The 15,874-nt window shown below is 36.4% G+C and overlaps 1 protein-coding gene across 4 annotated transcripts in view; it reads left to right on the top strand.

Moving 5' to 3' along the window:
* Window positions 1–8,881, top strand: part of LOC132152919 (collagen alpha-3(VI) chain-like) — a 40,227-nt gene extending 31,346 nt beyond the window's left edge. For 3 of the 4 annotated variants that reach the window (XM_059561915.1, XM_059561912.1, XM_059561914.1), the window contains 18 exons: window positions 232–267; window positions 406–468; window positions 550–612; window positions 951–983; window positions 1,090–1,123; window positions 1,373–1,881; window positions 2,891–2,993; window positions 3,123–3,824; window positions 3,955–4,054; window positions 4,200–4,252; window positions 4,348–4,608; window positions 5,145–5,225; window positions 5,601–5,681; window positions 5,967–6,041; window positions 7,223–7,408; window positions 7,843–7,905; window positions 8,210–8,398; window positions 8,497–8,881. In XM_059561915.1, the coding sequence (XP_059417898.1) occupies window positions 232–267; window positions 406–468; window positions 550–612; window positions 951–983; window positions 1,090–1,123; window positions 1,373–1,881; window positions 2,891–2,993; window positions 3,123–3,824; window positions 3,955–4,054; window positions 4,200–4,252; window positions 4,348–4,608; window positions 5,145–5,225; window positions 5,601–5,681; window positions 5,967–6,041; window positions 7,223–7,408; window positions 7,843–7,905; window positions 8,210–8,398; window positions 8,497–8,534 (2,670 nt within the window). In that variant the 3' untranslated portion in view covers window positions 8,535–8,881. The remainder of the gene's footprint in view (window positions 1–231; window positions 268–405; window positions 469–549; window positions 613–950; window positions 984–1,089; window positions 1,124–1,372; window positions 1,882–2,890; window positions 2,994–3,122; window positions 3,825–3,954; window positions 4,055–4,199; window positions 4,253–4,347; window positions 4,609–5,144; window positions 5,226–5,600; window positions 5,682–5,966; window positions 6,042–7,222; window positions 7,409–7,842; window positions 7,906–8,209; window positions 8,399–8,496) is intronic. The other variant, XM_059561913.1, reaches the window with a different exon arrangement.
* Window positions 8,882–15,874: the final 6,993 nt, after the last annotated feature.

Below are 15,874 nucleotides of genomic sequence, written 5' to 3'. Positions count from 1 at the left end.
TTTATCAAATGTCTGTGAAACTTGTTCAGTTTATGACTCAGTTGTTGAATCTTTTTGTGTTCATACAAATGCTTACACATTTTAAAGAGATTTTCTTAAAAGCAGATCAATGTGAGCGGATATTTATTTTTATTTATTCTGATTTTTTTCTTTCCTTTTCTTTTCTTTTTTTGCTGAGTATATACATATTAAAATGTATTTTACACTGAACACACTGTAATGTTATTTTAGGGTGATGAAGGTTTCCCTGGTTTCCCTGGTCCAAAGGTGAGATTACTGAAGTTGTCTGCACTCTTGAATGTTATACAGTATATACAGTACCTTTTCTACTAATGCACTCCCTTTCCATTTCTGCTGTGCAAAACAATAGAAGTAACTAAATGTTAAAACTAAATTGATTCAAAGGGTGAAGCGGGTGACCCTGGTTCAAAGGGAGGACCTGGACCTAGAGGAAATAATGGCCAGAGGGTGAGTAATGTTGATTAAACAACTTTTAATAAGGTCTTCATATCCATACTGCCGGTAATCGATGCTAATATGTTTGTGTAGGGTTCCTCAGGGGAATCTGGTGGACCTGGACAAAAGGGAGACACTGGATACCCAGGGCCCCATGTAAGCACCATATATAATTTGTTTTAAAAGTATATATATATATATATATATATAAACCTTTGTTACAAATCTTTAAATACAGGAATGTTGACTTAAATTAAGGTGACTAAGTTGAGGCATGACTAGGGATGGTCTGTCTTACAAAGTGTACAATTCTCTCTATAAGAGAATAAGCTTGGATTTACGCAAGCTGTTACCAATTTTCTTTTTTTTTTCTTTTTTCTTTACTAGTGACAGACATTAGTGTGGCACACAACTGCTCAGTAGAATAAATACAGATGTGTTCAGCTGTTTAGAAAGTGTTTTTTTTTTTTCTTTTTGTCTGATGTCAAAAACAGGGCCAAAGAGGATCCAGAGGAACTGGTCCGGTGGTATGTATTTTTTCCTTTCTTTCAATGTACAATTGTCTTTATTGTATAGTCCTACTTACATGCTTGGAACATTAATGTCAAAAAAAAAATTTTTTTGCCCTCACAGCCATGTGATCTGGTCAAGAAAATTAGGGATAACTGTCGTAAGTATAGTGACTGTCCAGTGTTTAATAAAACTGTCTTCCTTGTAGTTTGCATTATATCTTTATATGCTTTTTTATAGTTATACTTTTAGGTTGTGAAATCTTACTGTATTCTTTTGTCTCACTTTTTTTTTTTTAGCCTGCTGCTATGGTAAGTGAATAATGAACTATCTCTGCATTTGCACTGTATTTTTAGGGTCCCAGTTTAAAGCACTCATTGCATAGCTTTTCCATTCAGCTTTTGAGTTTCTAATTCCTCAGGTGCTCAGGAATGTCCCCTATACCCTACTGAGTTGGCCTTTGTCCTGGATGCATCAGATGGTGTAACACGCTCTACTTTCAACAACATGCGGGACACTGTTCTCCGTCTGGTCAGTGACATCACTATTACTGAGAGCAACTGTCCCCGAGGTGCCCGTGTTGCTCTAGCGTTCTACAACAATGAGGTGACTACTGAGATCCGCTTTGCAGATACCCAGAAGAAGCGAGCACTTGTTGAGCGAGTTCAAGGGCTCCAGACTCAGCTGACCCGTAAGCAGCGCAGCTTGGAGACAGCCATGAACTTTGCTGCACAGAACACGTTTAAAAGAGTTCGCAGTGGGTTCCTTGTGCGCAAGATTGCTGTTTTCTTTGTCAACGGCCCTGTTACAACGACTCAAGAATTCAGTGCTGCTGCTCTACGCCTCTATGATTCAGGAATTTCCGCTTTATTCCTCCTTAACCGCGAAGAACGCCAACTCAGAAGAGCCTTGCAGGTAGGCGCAGTAGAAGGGCAAACATTGTAATTTGTGTCTGTACAAAATGTTTTTTTTTCTTCTTTTTTTTGCATTACTGTTGGTAAAGGTTTTTATTTATGCAGTATGCTTCCTCACACATCTGTGGTTTCATCAGCTATGTTTTGTCCTTAAACATCAGTTTAGAAAGTCATCTTATGATAGCAGCTGATGCTTAGAAAGCAGCTTTTGACAGTATAGTCTTGAAGTCTTCTGCACTGAGCGTCATAACATTATAACACAAAATATTAGTTTTGTGCAGTAATATATACACCGCATTTTTCGGACTATAAGTCGCACCTGAGTATAAGTCGCATCAGTCCAAAAATACGTCATGATGAGGGAAAAAAACATATATAAGTCGCACTGGACTATAAATCGCATTTATTTAGAACCAAGAGAAAACATTACCGTCTACAGCCGCGAGAGGGCGCTCTATGTTTTCAGTGTAGACTGCGGGAGAACCGAGCAGCATAGAGTGCCCTCTGGTGGCTGTAGACGGTAATGTTTCTCTTGGTTCATTTCTCTTAGTTCATTTCTCTTGGTTCATGTCAAATTAATTTTGATAAGTCGCACCTGAATAAGTCTCAGGACCAGCCAAACTATGAAAAAAAGTGTGACTTATAGTCCGGAAAATACGGTAGTTTGGTTTAAAGATTTCAAATTATTGGTTCATATACCAATAAAAGTTGGTATGTGAACAACGACTGTGATTTTGAAAAATTTGTTAAGTAACGTAATGCCTTCATTGAGGTGTCTTCCAAATCAGTTTGCACCTCAGGTAAATTTGACTGAAGTTAAATGGAGGAAAATGTCAAACACTTGGACAAATGAACTGTAATTAATTCTACACAAATTCTATCTGACATGTTTAATTAGTATTTTAGTGAACCAAGAGTAAATTAAGTTTGTTTTCTTCTCTTTTGACACAGCTGATTGAATTTGGCATAAAAGAATGCGTACCTTAAAAGTGTTACATTGACTATTTCAGATTAACAACACTGCTATAGCCCAGATTATGGTTCTACCCTCACCTGGAAGTGCTGAATACAACAATGTCATCAAGAAGATCATGACCTGCCATATCTGCCTGGGTAAAACTATGCACAATATCATCATGCACAACAGAGTTCAGCAAACAAGAAAAGCGACCAAACTGTTTTTAAATAGCAAAACAGAATGTTTGAATGTCAGTTTTCTTCTTAAACTTTTTTTTTTTCCAGACTTCTGTGCCCCGGATCAGATGTGTGATTTTGTCCCACCACGTAGAGTCCGAGACCGACGGGATCCCACAACTGACTTGGACATCGACATGGCCTTCATTCTTGATAGTTCAGAGAGCACCTGGCCCTCTGTCTTCACAGAGATAAAGCAATATGTGGCTTTAATGACAGAACAGCTAGAGATGTCCCCTGAGCCAGCCAGCACTACCCATCATGCTCGAGTAGCACTTGTTCAGCATGCACCTTATGAATACTTGCACAATGGCAGTGGCATTCCCATCAGCGTGACCTTTGGTTTGACAGATCACAAGTCACCAAACAGTGTCCGAAGCTTCCTACAGGATAAGGTGCACCAGCTGGAAGGAGGACGCGCCCTTGCAGATGCTCTTGAAGGCACTGTTGAGCATGTGTTTGAGAAGGTGCCACATCCCCGCCATTTGAAGGTATTAGTTCTGTTGGTGACTGGACCAGTTGAGCTGCATGAGGAGAGGATAATAAGGGCTGCCACTGGAGTTAAATGTAAAGGATACTTCATAGTGGTGATGGCAGTTGGAAAGCTGTTCAGTGCAGGTGATGTCCGTGTCCTGGCCCAAGTGGCAAGTGAGCCTTCAGATGTGTTCTTAAAGAGGGTGGATAGACCTTCAGGCTTCTATGATGACCATATTCAGACATTTGCCAGACTGTTGCCCAAGTACCTTGGCCGTGAGTCAGATGATTTTTTTAACATGCTCAAAATGTCCATTGATGTACAGTATTAGCCGTTAATAGTCTTTTTTTTACCAGGTTTTTTCTAGTAACTGTTATTGACAGTTTCTTCATTCTTTCTGTATAGTTGAAAATGCGTTCTACTTGTCACCTGAAGTCTCTAAAAAGTGTCAGTGGTATCAGAGTGACCAGCCACACAAATTCCCATTCAGTTTGCCACAAACAGAGTGAGTATATTTATGAGCAATGTGTTCTGTAAACTGCATACAGTATGTGCATTTTAAATGTTGCTTCTGCATAGACCAAAAACCATTCACCTGACAGTATGAATCGCTAAATAATTTCATTAACTATGGTGTCTTTTTTTTTCAGGAAACACCAGAATCATCATGGAGAGCAGGAGGTTCATGACAGAAAACATATAGGTACTGATAGTATGCATCATAGGTTGTGGGTATTTGTTTGTAGAGAAATGTTTGGGGATCAAATCTGGTCACACTGTGTGTATTTTTGCGTCCAGAAACAGGTATGGAGAAAATGCATCTGGTTAATGTCACCTCCAGCGGATTCGCCCTACAGTGGTTGAGTGGTGATTCAAAAGCCACCCATGAAGTTACTGTGACTCGCATGAAGGATCATACTCTAGTGCTGAGGAAAAATATGACTGGCAGCCATCTCTCCATTTCTGAGTTGGAGGCATCCGAAACCTATAACGTAGTGGTCAACACTCACCATTTCAATGGTCATGTTGCCAGCACCTACAAAGGCATTGTTCCTACAAGTAAGCTTTCACATAAATTAATCTGTGTGATTATGAATTCAAGGAACATGTTTTTTTTACATTGATTAATTTAGTTTTTTTTTTCTATTGCTTGTGGTACATATATGATAGATGATAATGTACAAGAGCTTTCTCATTTTCATAAATCAGGAAACAGTGTACTTAACTCAACAAAAGGAGAAGAAACGACGCTAATTTGGTTAGTGAAGGTGATTTGAGAACTGTGCTGGAAAATAAGATTTTCAGTGTATGACAATTTATGGTCTATTTCTCACAGAGTTATTGGGTTTTGACTTATAAAGTGGACTTTTTTTCTTATTTTCAAAGATGTTTAGCCCTAGTTCTTATTTTCTAGCTCAAAAAGACATTCTATGCTGGATGTCCTAGCATCTTTCATGTTCCCTGATTTAGAAATTCGATCATTTCAACATTAATAGAGTGGATTCAGATCACTTCAGATTCAATCATTCACAAGCTGTTCTTTTAATGTTGGTCAGTGCAGGATGCTTTAACTTTATATTCATTCTTCTGAACAGAATCAGCACATCTGAAGGTCCTTACTGTAAATGATGTGATGGGTATTGCACCAACTTCACCCTTGAGTAAACCAGACACAAGTAAGTGAAAGATTTTTTTTTCACAGATTATACCACATTATGATATACTGTAGTTAGTGCAACACAGCTATGTGGTTATTTATGACTTTTAAATTGTAACATAGAGCTAGTACAAAATATGAATGCTTTTAATCTGGCCAGAAAACTGAGCATGCCCAGATCTGACTAACCTCAAATGTGTCTTTTTAAACATAATCAGCAGAACAAAATAATAACAATAATAACAATAACAATAAAGTGTAACATGCAAAGTGGAGTAAATACTGTTTTGATAGATCTTGTACACAACTACACAATTTTGTAAGAAAGCATGTATTATGACCAGAAACTATGCTTTCTGCAGGATCTAGTTAACCTCAGATTTCTTTTGAACAGAATCAGCAGAACAGAAGGTTATTACTCCAAGTGAGGTGATGGGGATTGAGCCCTCTGCACCCTTAAGTAAACCAGAAATTAGTAAGTGAAGGTGTTTGCTCAATAATTCATAAGCAAGAGGATTTTACTCCAATATAGAGAAACATTCACAACACAGCTTTTGTATTTGGAATCAAAGTTTTTATAAAACAAACACTATGAACAGACTACTAATTAATTCTTAATGCATTTATCCATGTTTATTTTGATGGTCCTTCTTTTAATACTTTCATGTATTTCAGAGTGCAAGGATGAAAGCATTAATGTTGGCTGAAATTAATGAGCTTTGTGAGATCTAATTAACTGAGATCTGGTCTTTTTAAACAGAAACAGTAGAACTGAAGGTTGCGAGTGAAGCAATGGGGATTGTGTCCTCTGTACCCTTAAGTAAACCAGAAATAAGTAAGTATGCTGAGGATTAACATTGCATGTTAAAAATAAATTTGAAAAGTTGATGCACATGCATCGGATCAGTTTTTCATTTGCTTGTTTGTGAGCATTACATTTTTTTCTTTCTAAAACATCTTGTTTAAATCACACATAAAAGCAGCATTATGGGTGCTTGTGTATTAAAAAAACCCGTCATTAGTGGTTTCTTGTGTATTAAAAAATCAAAATTCAAATGTCTGCATTTAAAATAGATTTTTACTGATTGTTTAAAAGACCAAACAATAGATCAATTTGTAAATTTACAAGTCAGATATTAAAGATGTTAAAGGGTGTTTTGGAGAACCTGTACTGTAAATGATTTTCTTAATTCTGTTAGGACAGAGGCCTTCGGCATTGCAAAACAATGAGATTGTTGTTTTTAGTAGCTGGTAATAGGGAACCCTATTTAATTTTGGGAAGTTTAACTTTTAACATAAATGCCTCTACAAAAACTAATGAACTAACTTAAATTGTATTGAACTAGCCATCGTTTGACTTGATAACCGACTAACAAAGTGTAACACTAACTTTGGGGGGGGGGGGGGGGGGATGGTTGTTTCACATAAAAGGCAGGTTTAGTCTGTAGGGGTTATAAAGCAGAGATTTGTGAAATGGCCACAGCACAGACACAGTTAATGAGACTGCCTTTACAGTAATTACCTGCAGATGACTAATGTATAGCACATAAATCTGTTTCAAAGTGCTTTTGCAAACAAGGTCACTGTTTTTTCTTGTGGTACTTTGGTCCAGTGACCAGCTATTTAGACTGACAGTGCTGATAATACTAATGAATGCATTTAGAAACATGATTACTGTATGTTCTTTATTACTGTATGATCCAAATATATTTTAAAAGGTCATAATGCCTTTGTAAATAGCAAACTATATGTATTTTGACTACCTTTGCATATATAACATAAAACAACATTTTAGCATTACAGTTTGAATTCTACCTTGATTTGAAAATGACACAATTTACATAATCTTGATTTTAATCCAGTTAACCCATCAAAATAACAAGATAATTCCTTTAAATGAGCTATAATCACCTCATTTTTATGGACTATACTGTATGTTCATTTTACTGACAAAACTAACTGTCCTTGTCTTTCCTCTTTCATGGTAATCCCTCTCTGTTTGTTTGCATGTTTCAGTTAACAATTTTATGGACCCATGTTCACTTGACTTTGACACTGGACTGTCATGCAAAGATTACCAAGCTAAGTGGTACTTTGACAGAAACAATGGATTCTGTACACAGTTCTGGTATGGAGGTTGTGGAGGAAATGACAATAGGTTTGAGACTGAGGCTGACTGCCTCAAACACTGCATGAAGACAGGTATGTGCGCCCTTAGACCCCTTGGCGCAAGCGCTGTAGCGACTAATTGGTCCTATTATTTCTATTTCGAAGACTTCATGACTGAGCAATAAAATTATTGAATTAGGGGTTGCAGTACTCAAGGTCTTAAATTCTTAAAACATCCCAAAACAGGATGAAACTGAAACAATCGATAGCTACAAAATAAGATCAGTTATCAATTAGAAGATGAACTGAATCTAAAGCATTTACAGCACACTAAATACAGTGATGGTACAGTGATGTATAGATTCACTTACTAACTATCCTGCACACAAATATAACCTTTGTTGTATTACGAGCCTAGAGACTCGGCTACTTGTGGCTACTACCAAGCACTCTTAAAAGAAAGTACACTATAATGAAAGATAGGAAAATTCTTGAAATAAATTCACTTTTTTTTCTGACTTCCACAGTGGCTGAACCTAAGGCAAGTGAAGAGCATGTCAAAGCTGTTCTCCCCCCAGCACCAGCTCCAGGTCCGTCACCGGTTACAGTAACCTCTAGAAACCTTTTCTTGAGTGTTTTGCAACAATCATGTAGTGTTTAAATTCTGTTACAAGACCACTTTAAAAAAATGCTGAACTGAGAGTAATATATTTTAAATTCAATATTGTTATAAAGAATCATGCTGAAGATGACATAACATGAAATGCCAGCGTTTAGAGATGATAAACTTCGCTGCAGTTATCAGTATCCAGTTATCTGAAAAGCTTTTGCAAGTAATTAGATGTTCAATTCAAATTCTGTGATTTTTCTCATCCTCACTATGCCCTCTAACAGCTGCCCTGCACTCCAGTGTGGATATCTGCAAGCTACCAAAAGTAGAGGGCTCCTGTGCTAAATTTGTGCTTAAATGGCATTATGATCCACTTAGTGGAAGCTGCACACGCTTCTGGTACGGAGGATGTGGAGGGAACCAGAATCGCTTTGATACACAAGATGAGTGTGAGAAGGCTTGTGGTAAAGCAGGTGTGTTTAGTTATAAAATAGCATGTCAATGTGATTTTAGTGTCAGGATTGATTGATAAAGAAGGCATTACTTTGACATTTTTTGTTTTTTACTGCAGCTGTTAAACAAGGGATCATTGCTGCAGTTAAATCATAGAACTAATGAAGGCTGTACACAAACGACTGACAGCACTCAGAGGAATGAGCACCTAAAAACAAGAAGAACAGCCAAGATGCCTGCACTGGACCTTGCCAGAGGATCGATGCAAAGAATACCTTGAAGTAGTATTTTCCAGTCTTTTTGTTTCGTGCTGGTGCTACATTCAGTTTGCATCTTTATTTTTCTTGTGTCTGGGTTTGAATGAAACCCACTGTAAATGTCCAGGGCAATTGTTTTTAAATGTTGTTTTAATCATGTGCTCATGGAAATATTTTGATCAAAACATAGTAATAAATCTTTGTAGTTATGAGACAAATTCATGACAATTTAGTTCCATTTTAGTAAATGTAAAAAGTACCCCCCCCCCCCCCCCCCACCACCGTATACAGCTGGAGATGTCCACTGACTCTAAAAACCCCAAACCAATGTTCTCTTGATGTTTGATAAAATGAACATCATCCGAAGCCAGTAATTCATTTCTTTAAGTAAAATGCATTTTTGGAACCATTGCCAATAAAGTTTTAGTTTCAAAAAGCAAATGGAATGTATTTTTTAACTGTATTTTTTTTTTTTTTACTTTGTATTTCACTTGAAAATGGACAGATATAAATAAATGAGTCTTTATATAAAACTTTGATTTTGATTGTGTTTTCTTTTTTTCTTTTTGTTATGCATTAGTTCACCCTTTGCATGTTTAAGGGAAAGCATAGTGTTTAAAATTCAGGACATACTGCATTGACAGCTTATTTTTTAGTTACAATAACAATATTGTCTCTTTCCTTTAACCCTCACACATACACAACTTGACACATGGTTCAGACTTTGAAAAATAAGATCAACTGAATCAGCTTGTTGAGAGTGCATACTAAAAAAAAGAGTTAAGCTTCTGATTTCCTCTGTTCCATCAGATCTGTTATTTCCTCTCCCTCTTGTGAACAGTTGCACTTATTTTTTAATAACACTGGAAATTACCCCAAATCAAGACTCTTTGGGGAGGACAGGCAGCTTCACCAACAGATGTTTTCTAAATTAAGTTCTATGGCAACTAGAGATAACAAACTTTGAAAAATATTTTACTGCGAACTCTATGTGACTCACGTTAGAAAGTTTTCATAGTAGCAATTCCTCATGAAAGTTTCCAAAACCAGTTCCATTCTTTCACATTCACAAAATAAAATTATAAGTTGCTTAAAATGTATAATCTCCATCTACAGCAGAGTCAATAGTGCATTTATTATCCATCTTTCCATTCTTAAACTGTACAGTATGTCAGTCGACACATCTTATAAACACTTTACAAAGCATTTCTTTCTGATTTGTTATGCACATGTGTTGCATTTTTTTGCTGCCAGTCTGTTTGTAAATCAATCACAGAAGCATATACACATTATCATGTTCAATCCTGAAAAATCTGCACATGGCTGTGTGTGTTTTGCAGCAGTCCTGTGGCCCCCTTCCCATGCTGAGGTTAACTATATGAGAAATGCATCAGTGCTCAAGTCATACCAATAGTTTCCTGCAGAGCTCAATGCCAGATCATTTCAATGCTGTTGTATCTGACCATTTAAAAAAATAAATAAATGTATTCCTGGCTTTATGCAATGATTCACTGTGACGGCAAGATGATGTTCTCCACATCATCAGTGTCTCATGTATGTTTGGTAACACTTTAGATTAGGGAACACATATTTACTATGATCTAAGTGTTTTCCTGTTAACTCCTTATGTGCTGCTTATGAATTGTTAGCAAGGTAGTTATGTGTAGGTTTTGGTTATGGTTACGTGATTTAGAATATGGTTATTGTTTCTTGTGTACTACTGGAATAATAAAATGTACTGTTGACAGTGCCAAATCAACAGTGTTTCGCATTGATATTTTTCATAAGATTCTGACACTCTCCTGCATCCTTTTATTATTTAAGTCTTATGTGATGATGTATCCATTAAAATTTCAAGAATATAGCATAATTATACAGTGCTTCTGAATCTGTAATCATTCAAAGGTGCTTCAAAGGAATTTTATTCATTTCTCAACAACTACCTTAAAGCATCAAGTAAAAAAAAGGAGTGGAAAAAAGAGAAAGATTCATGTGTACACAAAGTGAGGAAAAGAGCTAAAGCAGTGTACAGCAGATATGACCACAGTCTGAATATGAACTAAACTGGGATCACAAAAGGCCAGTATAGTTCAGACGTCTCTGTAAGTAACAGAGCATGCATATAGTTCGCCTGGTTCTTTTCAGTCTAATTCAGAAGAGAAGTTCAAGCTCCTTTGCTCTGAGTTTATCCCAGGCTCATAGTATGACTCATTGTAATGGCATTTTGGCTTTCCACGGGTACAATAAAAACAAAATCCAACCATATATTTCAAATCATGAAAGGGCTCACCATAATTCCAATTAATTTATCTGCAAGCAGCATTACAAGGGAAAACTGTTCCCATTTGTCTGATCGTGGGAGCCAATCATTTCATGGCACTGACAGCACGTCTGTCTCCAAGGTCATTAGCACCTTAGAGTAACGTGACCCATCTGCAATTTGTTACGCATTTTTACTTTGTGTTTGGTGTGAGGAAATAACAAATTCCAGTAAGGAAAAAAATCCATGTGGTGTATGTTTATAAGATTCAAGATGTAAAACAATCATTTTGACAATGAATTGTAATCTAATATTTGTAGTAACTAATCTGATACATTTTAGAGAAAAGAAAATTGTATTGGTAATTTGTATTTACCCAAAAGTTCAAAATTTCAGTTTGACAATCAACATGAAGGTTAGAGCAAAAAAAACAAATAAAAAATAAGATTACAGTTTTGGCCTTACCTCATTTCCTTTCCCTCTGAACCACAAAATGTTTTGGGAGGAAACAGTCTATGATCATAATTATGATAAACACGTTTGAAAGCAGAAATGACGGCCGATTGTTTGTTTGCTTTTTCTCTGAAAGACAAAGTATCTTAATTATACTGTAATAAACATTACTTTGTGAGTGCACAAACATTATGTATATAGTATAAAGATGTAGATATATAACTGAATTTTTCTGTTTAGAAGAGAATTAACTGAGCATGTAGGCTCCTGTGGCATGCTATCATTCTTTGTGAAAACTGGTATAATATGAACCAAAGTTTAATAGTAAGGTTAATTGTTAGGTTATTGTTAAATTTATATTAATAAATAAATATTTTGCTTTTTTTTTAAACTGCTGTGAACAGCTGTCCATTTATTTAGTGAACAGCATCATTATGTCCACCTCGGCGTAACCAAAATCACATCCCACACTCATCTTCAGACTTCTTCTCCCAGAACACTGATTAACCCTCAACCCACAGACATCCCCCTGCTCCAGATGAAAGATGGGAAAGGGCTTTTTCCACCGATGCTTCTCATCTGCCTCCGTTTTTGGTCTGGAAAACAATTGCAAGTCAGCCAGCAATAAGACACCAAATGTTTCCATCCCCTGGTCCAAGACGTCCTCGGACAGGGTAAACGGGCCAGAATGATTTTCTCCATGAATATCTGTATTTTTCACATGCAAGTATGGACATTTCTGGTTAAACATTTAAAAATATCCACTTCCTTGTGCTACTGATTATTCTAAATGACCCACTCTATCTCAGTGATTTCAAACTTCAGCTTCTAGGGAGCATTATGTAATTGCTTGGCCTGTACATTCAGTTAACTTGTGAAGGTTTGAAGCCCATGGAAAAGTACTCTAAACTTAGAGTTGTGGCAGGTTGAAATAACAAGCAATTTCTCAGTCATTTTTAAAGTGTTGTTGCTGACAAATAAATACAGCTTAATAATAGTGCTGACCGGGACAGTCTGTCCTTGACTTTTTACACCTTTACACTTTATCTGCTCTTAAAAATGTGCATATAGGAACTTCATTATGCACATTTGTACTACAGACAGACAGACAAGACAGACAAACAGACAGATAATGTTGTAGGCCTAATAAGAAAGTCATAATGCAGCATATAATAATAATATGGGGGCCCTGGAAAGGACTGGTAAACTTAATTTGTCCTGTTGGGTGGGCTTCAGGTCAACTGTCCAGGTGGCACAGTTGATAATTACACCGTGTCCATGCAAATTGTGATAAAAAAAAAAATAATAATAATAATAAAAATTACACAGGTTGTATGAATTATTTGGATCACCCAGACAGCTGAACAACTTCAACAAGCAGAGAACGTAGAAGACATAAATCTTGGATGACAGCTAAACCTCTGCACAAAGAAAAACAATGACAATAAGTATTTGTAGAAAGAGGATAAATCTTTTTCTTTTTTTTTTATCTAAGATCAAAATACTGGAACTAAAATGCACGACGACTTGGAGCCAAACAAAAAGCAGCTGCAGTTTGTTTGACTATCTTAAAAGGATTGTTTTTTAATCCTTGTGAGCTCATCTCACCAGAGAGAAGAAGCTAAATGTTTGCTATATGGACTGCAGTGCGCTTTGTATTTGGACGCCACATTCATGTGTGGTGCCCTGGTGTTCATGTTGGTCCAACCTCTTCCGTTGTTTACATACAGATATGTAATGACAAAGCAATGTTATCCAGCTCTTGACTTTTTATGGACTAACAAGGCATGTGAAATAGCCTATACAATGATCAGCTAAAATCATGGAATCCCATATGGGGCAAATTAAACAAGTCACTCTTTAAACTGCTTGAGGTTGTAAGCACTGCACATTCTTGAATCACAATTGCCACCCCTATTCAGCGGCAACCATAAAATGTAAAATCTTCAAAGATTTCATAGAGTTTTGCACCATATATTAGTCAGAAAAAACAGCTTCTTCAGAATATTTTGCTACTGTATTTTAAAAAACCTACTTCTCCATCTCACACAAGCGCACACACGGTTTTAATACTTCATAGGTTTTTGACCCATGACTCATCCACCACATGGAAACATTTTCCCTTCACATGTGGCAGGGTATTTGTTTAATAAATTTCAAGAAATCTATTACTCTGTTTTTTTTAACAATGAACCCTTCTTCCTCAGCTGTTCATAACACTGATAATAAGGAGAGAAGTTCAGATTTGAAGGATGTCAACACTTTCAGTGCAGAACCCAAATTTTAAACAGATGCAGAATATGCTCAATATTAAAGTTCTGTACAAAGCGACAAAGCCGTTTTACTGTTTTTACACACTTTTTCTGTAGCAACAGCAGAAAATTCTTAAATATTACTAAAGATTCATTCTTAGAATTTCAAACTTCATGTTGTTGAGAGAAAAAAATATGATAGTCTCCTCAGAGAGGAGTGTAGTAGAAGCAAGAGAAGAATTTGAAATCTGCTAACCTTTAAAGCACGTCACATCTGCGGCATGTAGCATGATGGGATAGAGACATAACCCTTAACCCTTGGAAAAGGCGAACTCATTAGGAATGGCCAAAAGGACTTTATGAACATCTGTCTAAGAAGAGGTAAGACCTAGCTTTTGTAAACCTACCACATGGGTGTTTGTTTTATTTGAAAGCAAAGAAAAACACTATCCTAACAATGCTGATTTATCATTTGTCAAGAAGAATACAATAGCGAGCAAAATACATTAACTTTTAAAGTTTAGGAGTGGATCTCAGTTTAATTTGGCTTAACAAATGGCTGAGCAGTTTCACACACACACACACACACACACACCCCAGCTGCTCCAGTAAAGCCTGTGTCTGTGACCTTTGACTGTTCCCGATGTCAAAGACCTCAGTTCAGCTGGTCTGCATTTATTCCTTTGAAGTTTTTTATTTGTATTTTTTTTGACTTGATCAAACAGCTAAAACAAAAATATAAAATTGAAGGAAATCCGGCTGGTCCAAGCGATAATTAAAACAAGGTTTGCAGGTTTTAGCTTAATGCATTAACCTCTCAAAAGTGCAAGGTTTCAAAATACAAAAGGAAGTCCTGTCAGTCTTAGTCACACTAATGCACAAGGGAAATTAATGCCCAACCAAATGAGGCATCTGGCAACATTCCAACAACTTTTTTTTTTTTTTTTTAAGCACAAAACAATGAAACCCAATTGTAATTGTAAGGATTTTTACCATTATTATTAATCTGCTGTAAAACTATGGGATTACATTTGCTTCAATAAAAATGAACGAAACTTTATAAAATTGAACGTAACTTTTTCAGAAACTAAATATGTGTGCCACTGAGTGGCGTCTGTACTTCACGGTTAGAGAACACCTGTCCATCAAAAGCTCACTATCCAATCAGAGTAGATCACCGTTAACCCTGCCCCCAAGAGAGGTTTGTGTCAAAACACCAAACAAAAAACTGCGAAGCGCAAGTGAAATCTGTGGCAATGCATTCAGAATCCTCGATTAGCAAAAACGAATCTTTGAAAAACATTAACAAAGAATGAAGCATATTTGAAGAGCCTGTTAAATTTGTGTAACTGAGTTAATTTTTTTCATTTTCATTGTTTTTCTTCTTTTGTAATGGCATATTTTTGATAGTTTCTGAAAAAGTTACATTGAGTTTTATAAAGTTTCGTTCATTTTTATTGAACCAAATGTAATTCCATATAAAACTGCTCATGCAGACCAAAAGGTATAGACGTAGAGACTTGAAACTTGGCTGGATGGTAGAGCTCAATTTAGCGAAATGTTGGCAAAGACACCAAACAGCCAATAGGGGGTGCTACAGCACTAATAACAAGTATTTTGCACATTTTTGTCCACAACTCCTGAACCTATCTATCATTGGTTATAGTGTATATCATTGGAATCCTCAGCTCAAGAAAAACTAATTAATTTGTTACTTTTGCAAACTAGTCCTAGGCTTTTTACTCAGTCGGAACCAAACTAGAGCAGAAAAGTTCTGTGGACTCTAAATAGCCAAAGTCATCAAAAAAGTTGAAGTTCCATTGTCGGTCGTAACTGGACACAAAAACATTTGAAGTGGGTGGGGCCACTTTTACTAAAATGGCTGTAACTTTTGAATGGAATGAGATATTTTCACCAAACTCAGAACACTTGAATCTTGGTGGCTCTATAACAGGGGGAAACAAACATGAAAATGGATGCAACTATGCAAATGTTAGGCTGATTGTCTTGAAATTTAGCATACTGTGTCTTTATCAAAGGTTCCACTGATATCTACGTATGAATGTGTTGGCGTATCTTGAAAAAAACATGGCCGCCATTGGCCAATCAATTTTGAGAGCCCTTTAAAAAAGGTTAACAGAAGTTGATTGGAATGAAACTGTGTGCCTGTTTGACTCATGGCCTTAAAAGGTCTCAGAGAAATTTTAAATAGATTGGCCACCAGTTGGCGCTATCCTTTTTTACACCTCTCATATCATGCAATCTTTACATTTT

Source organism: Carassius carassius, chromosome 11, assembly GCF_963082965.1.
Source record: "Carassius carassius chromosome 11, fCarCar2.1, whole genome shotgun sequence".
NCBI lineage: Eukaryota > Metazoa > Chordata > Actinopteri > Cypriniformes > Cyprinidae > Carassius > Carassius carassius.
Note: the sequence above shows the minus strand (reverse complement) of the source record. Positions and strands in the feature narration are given on the sequence as shown.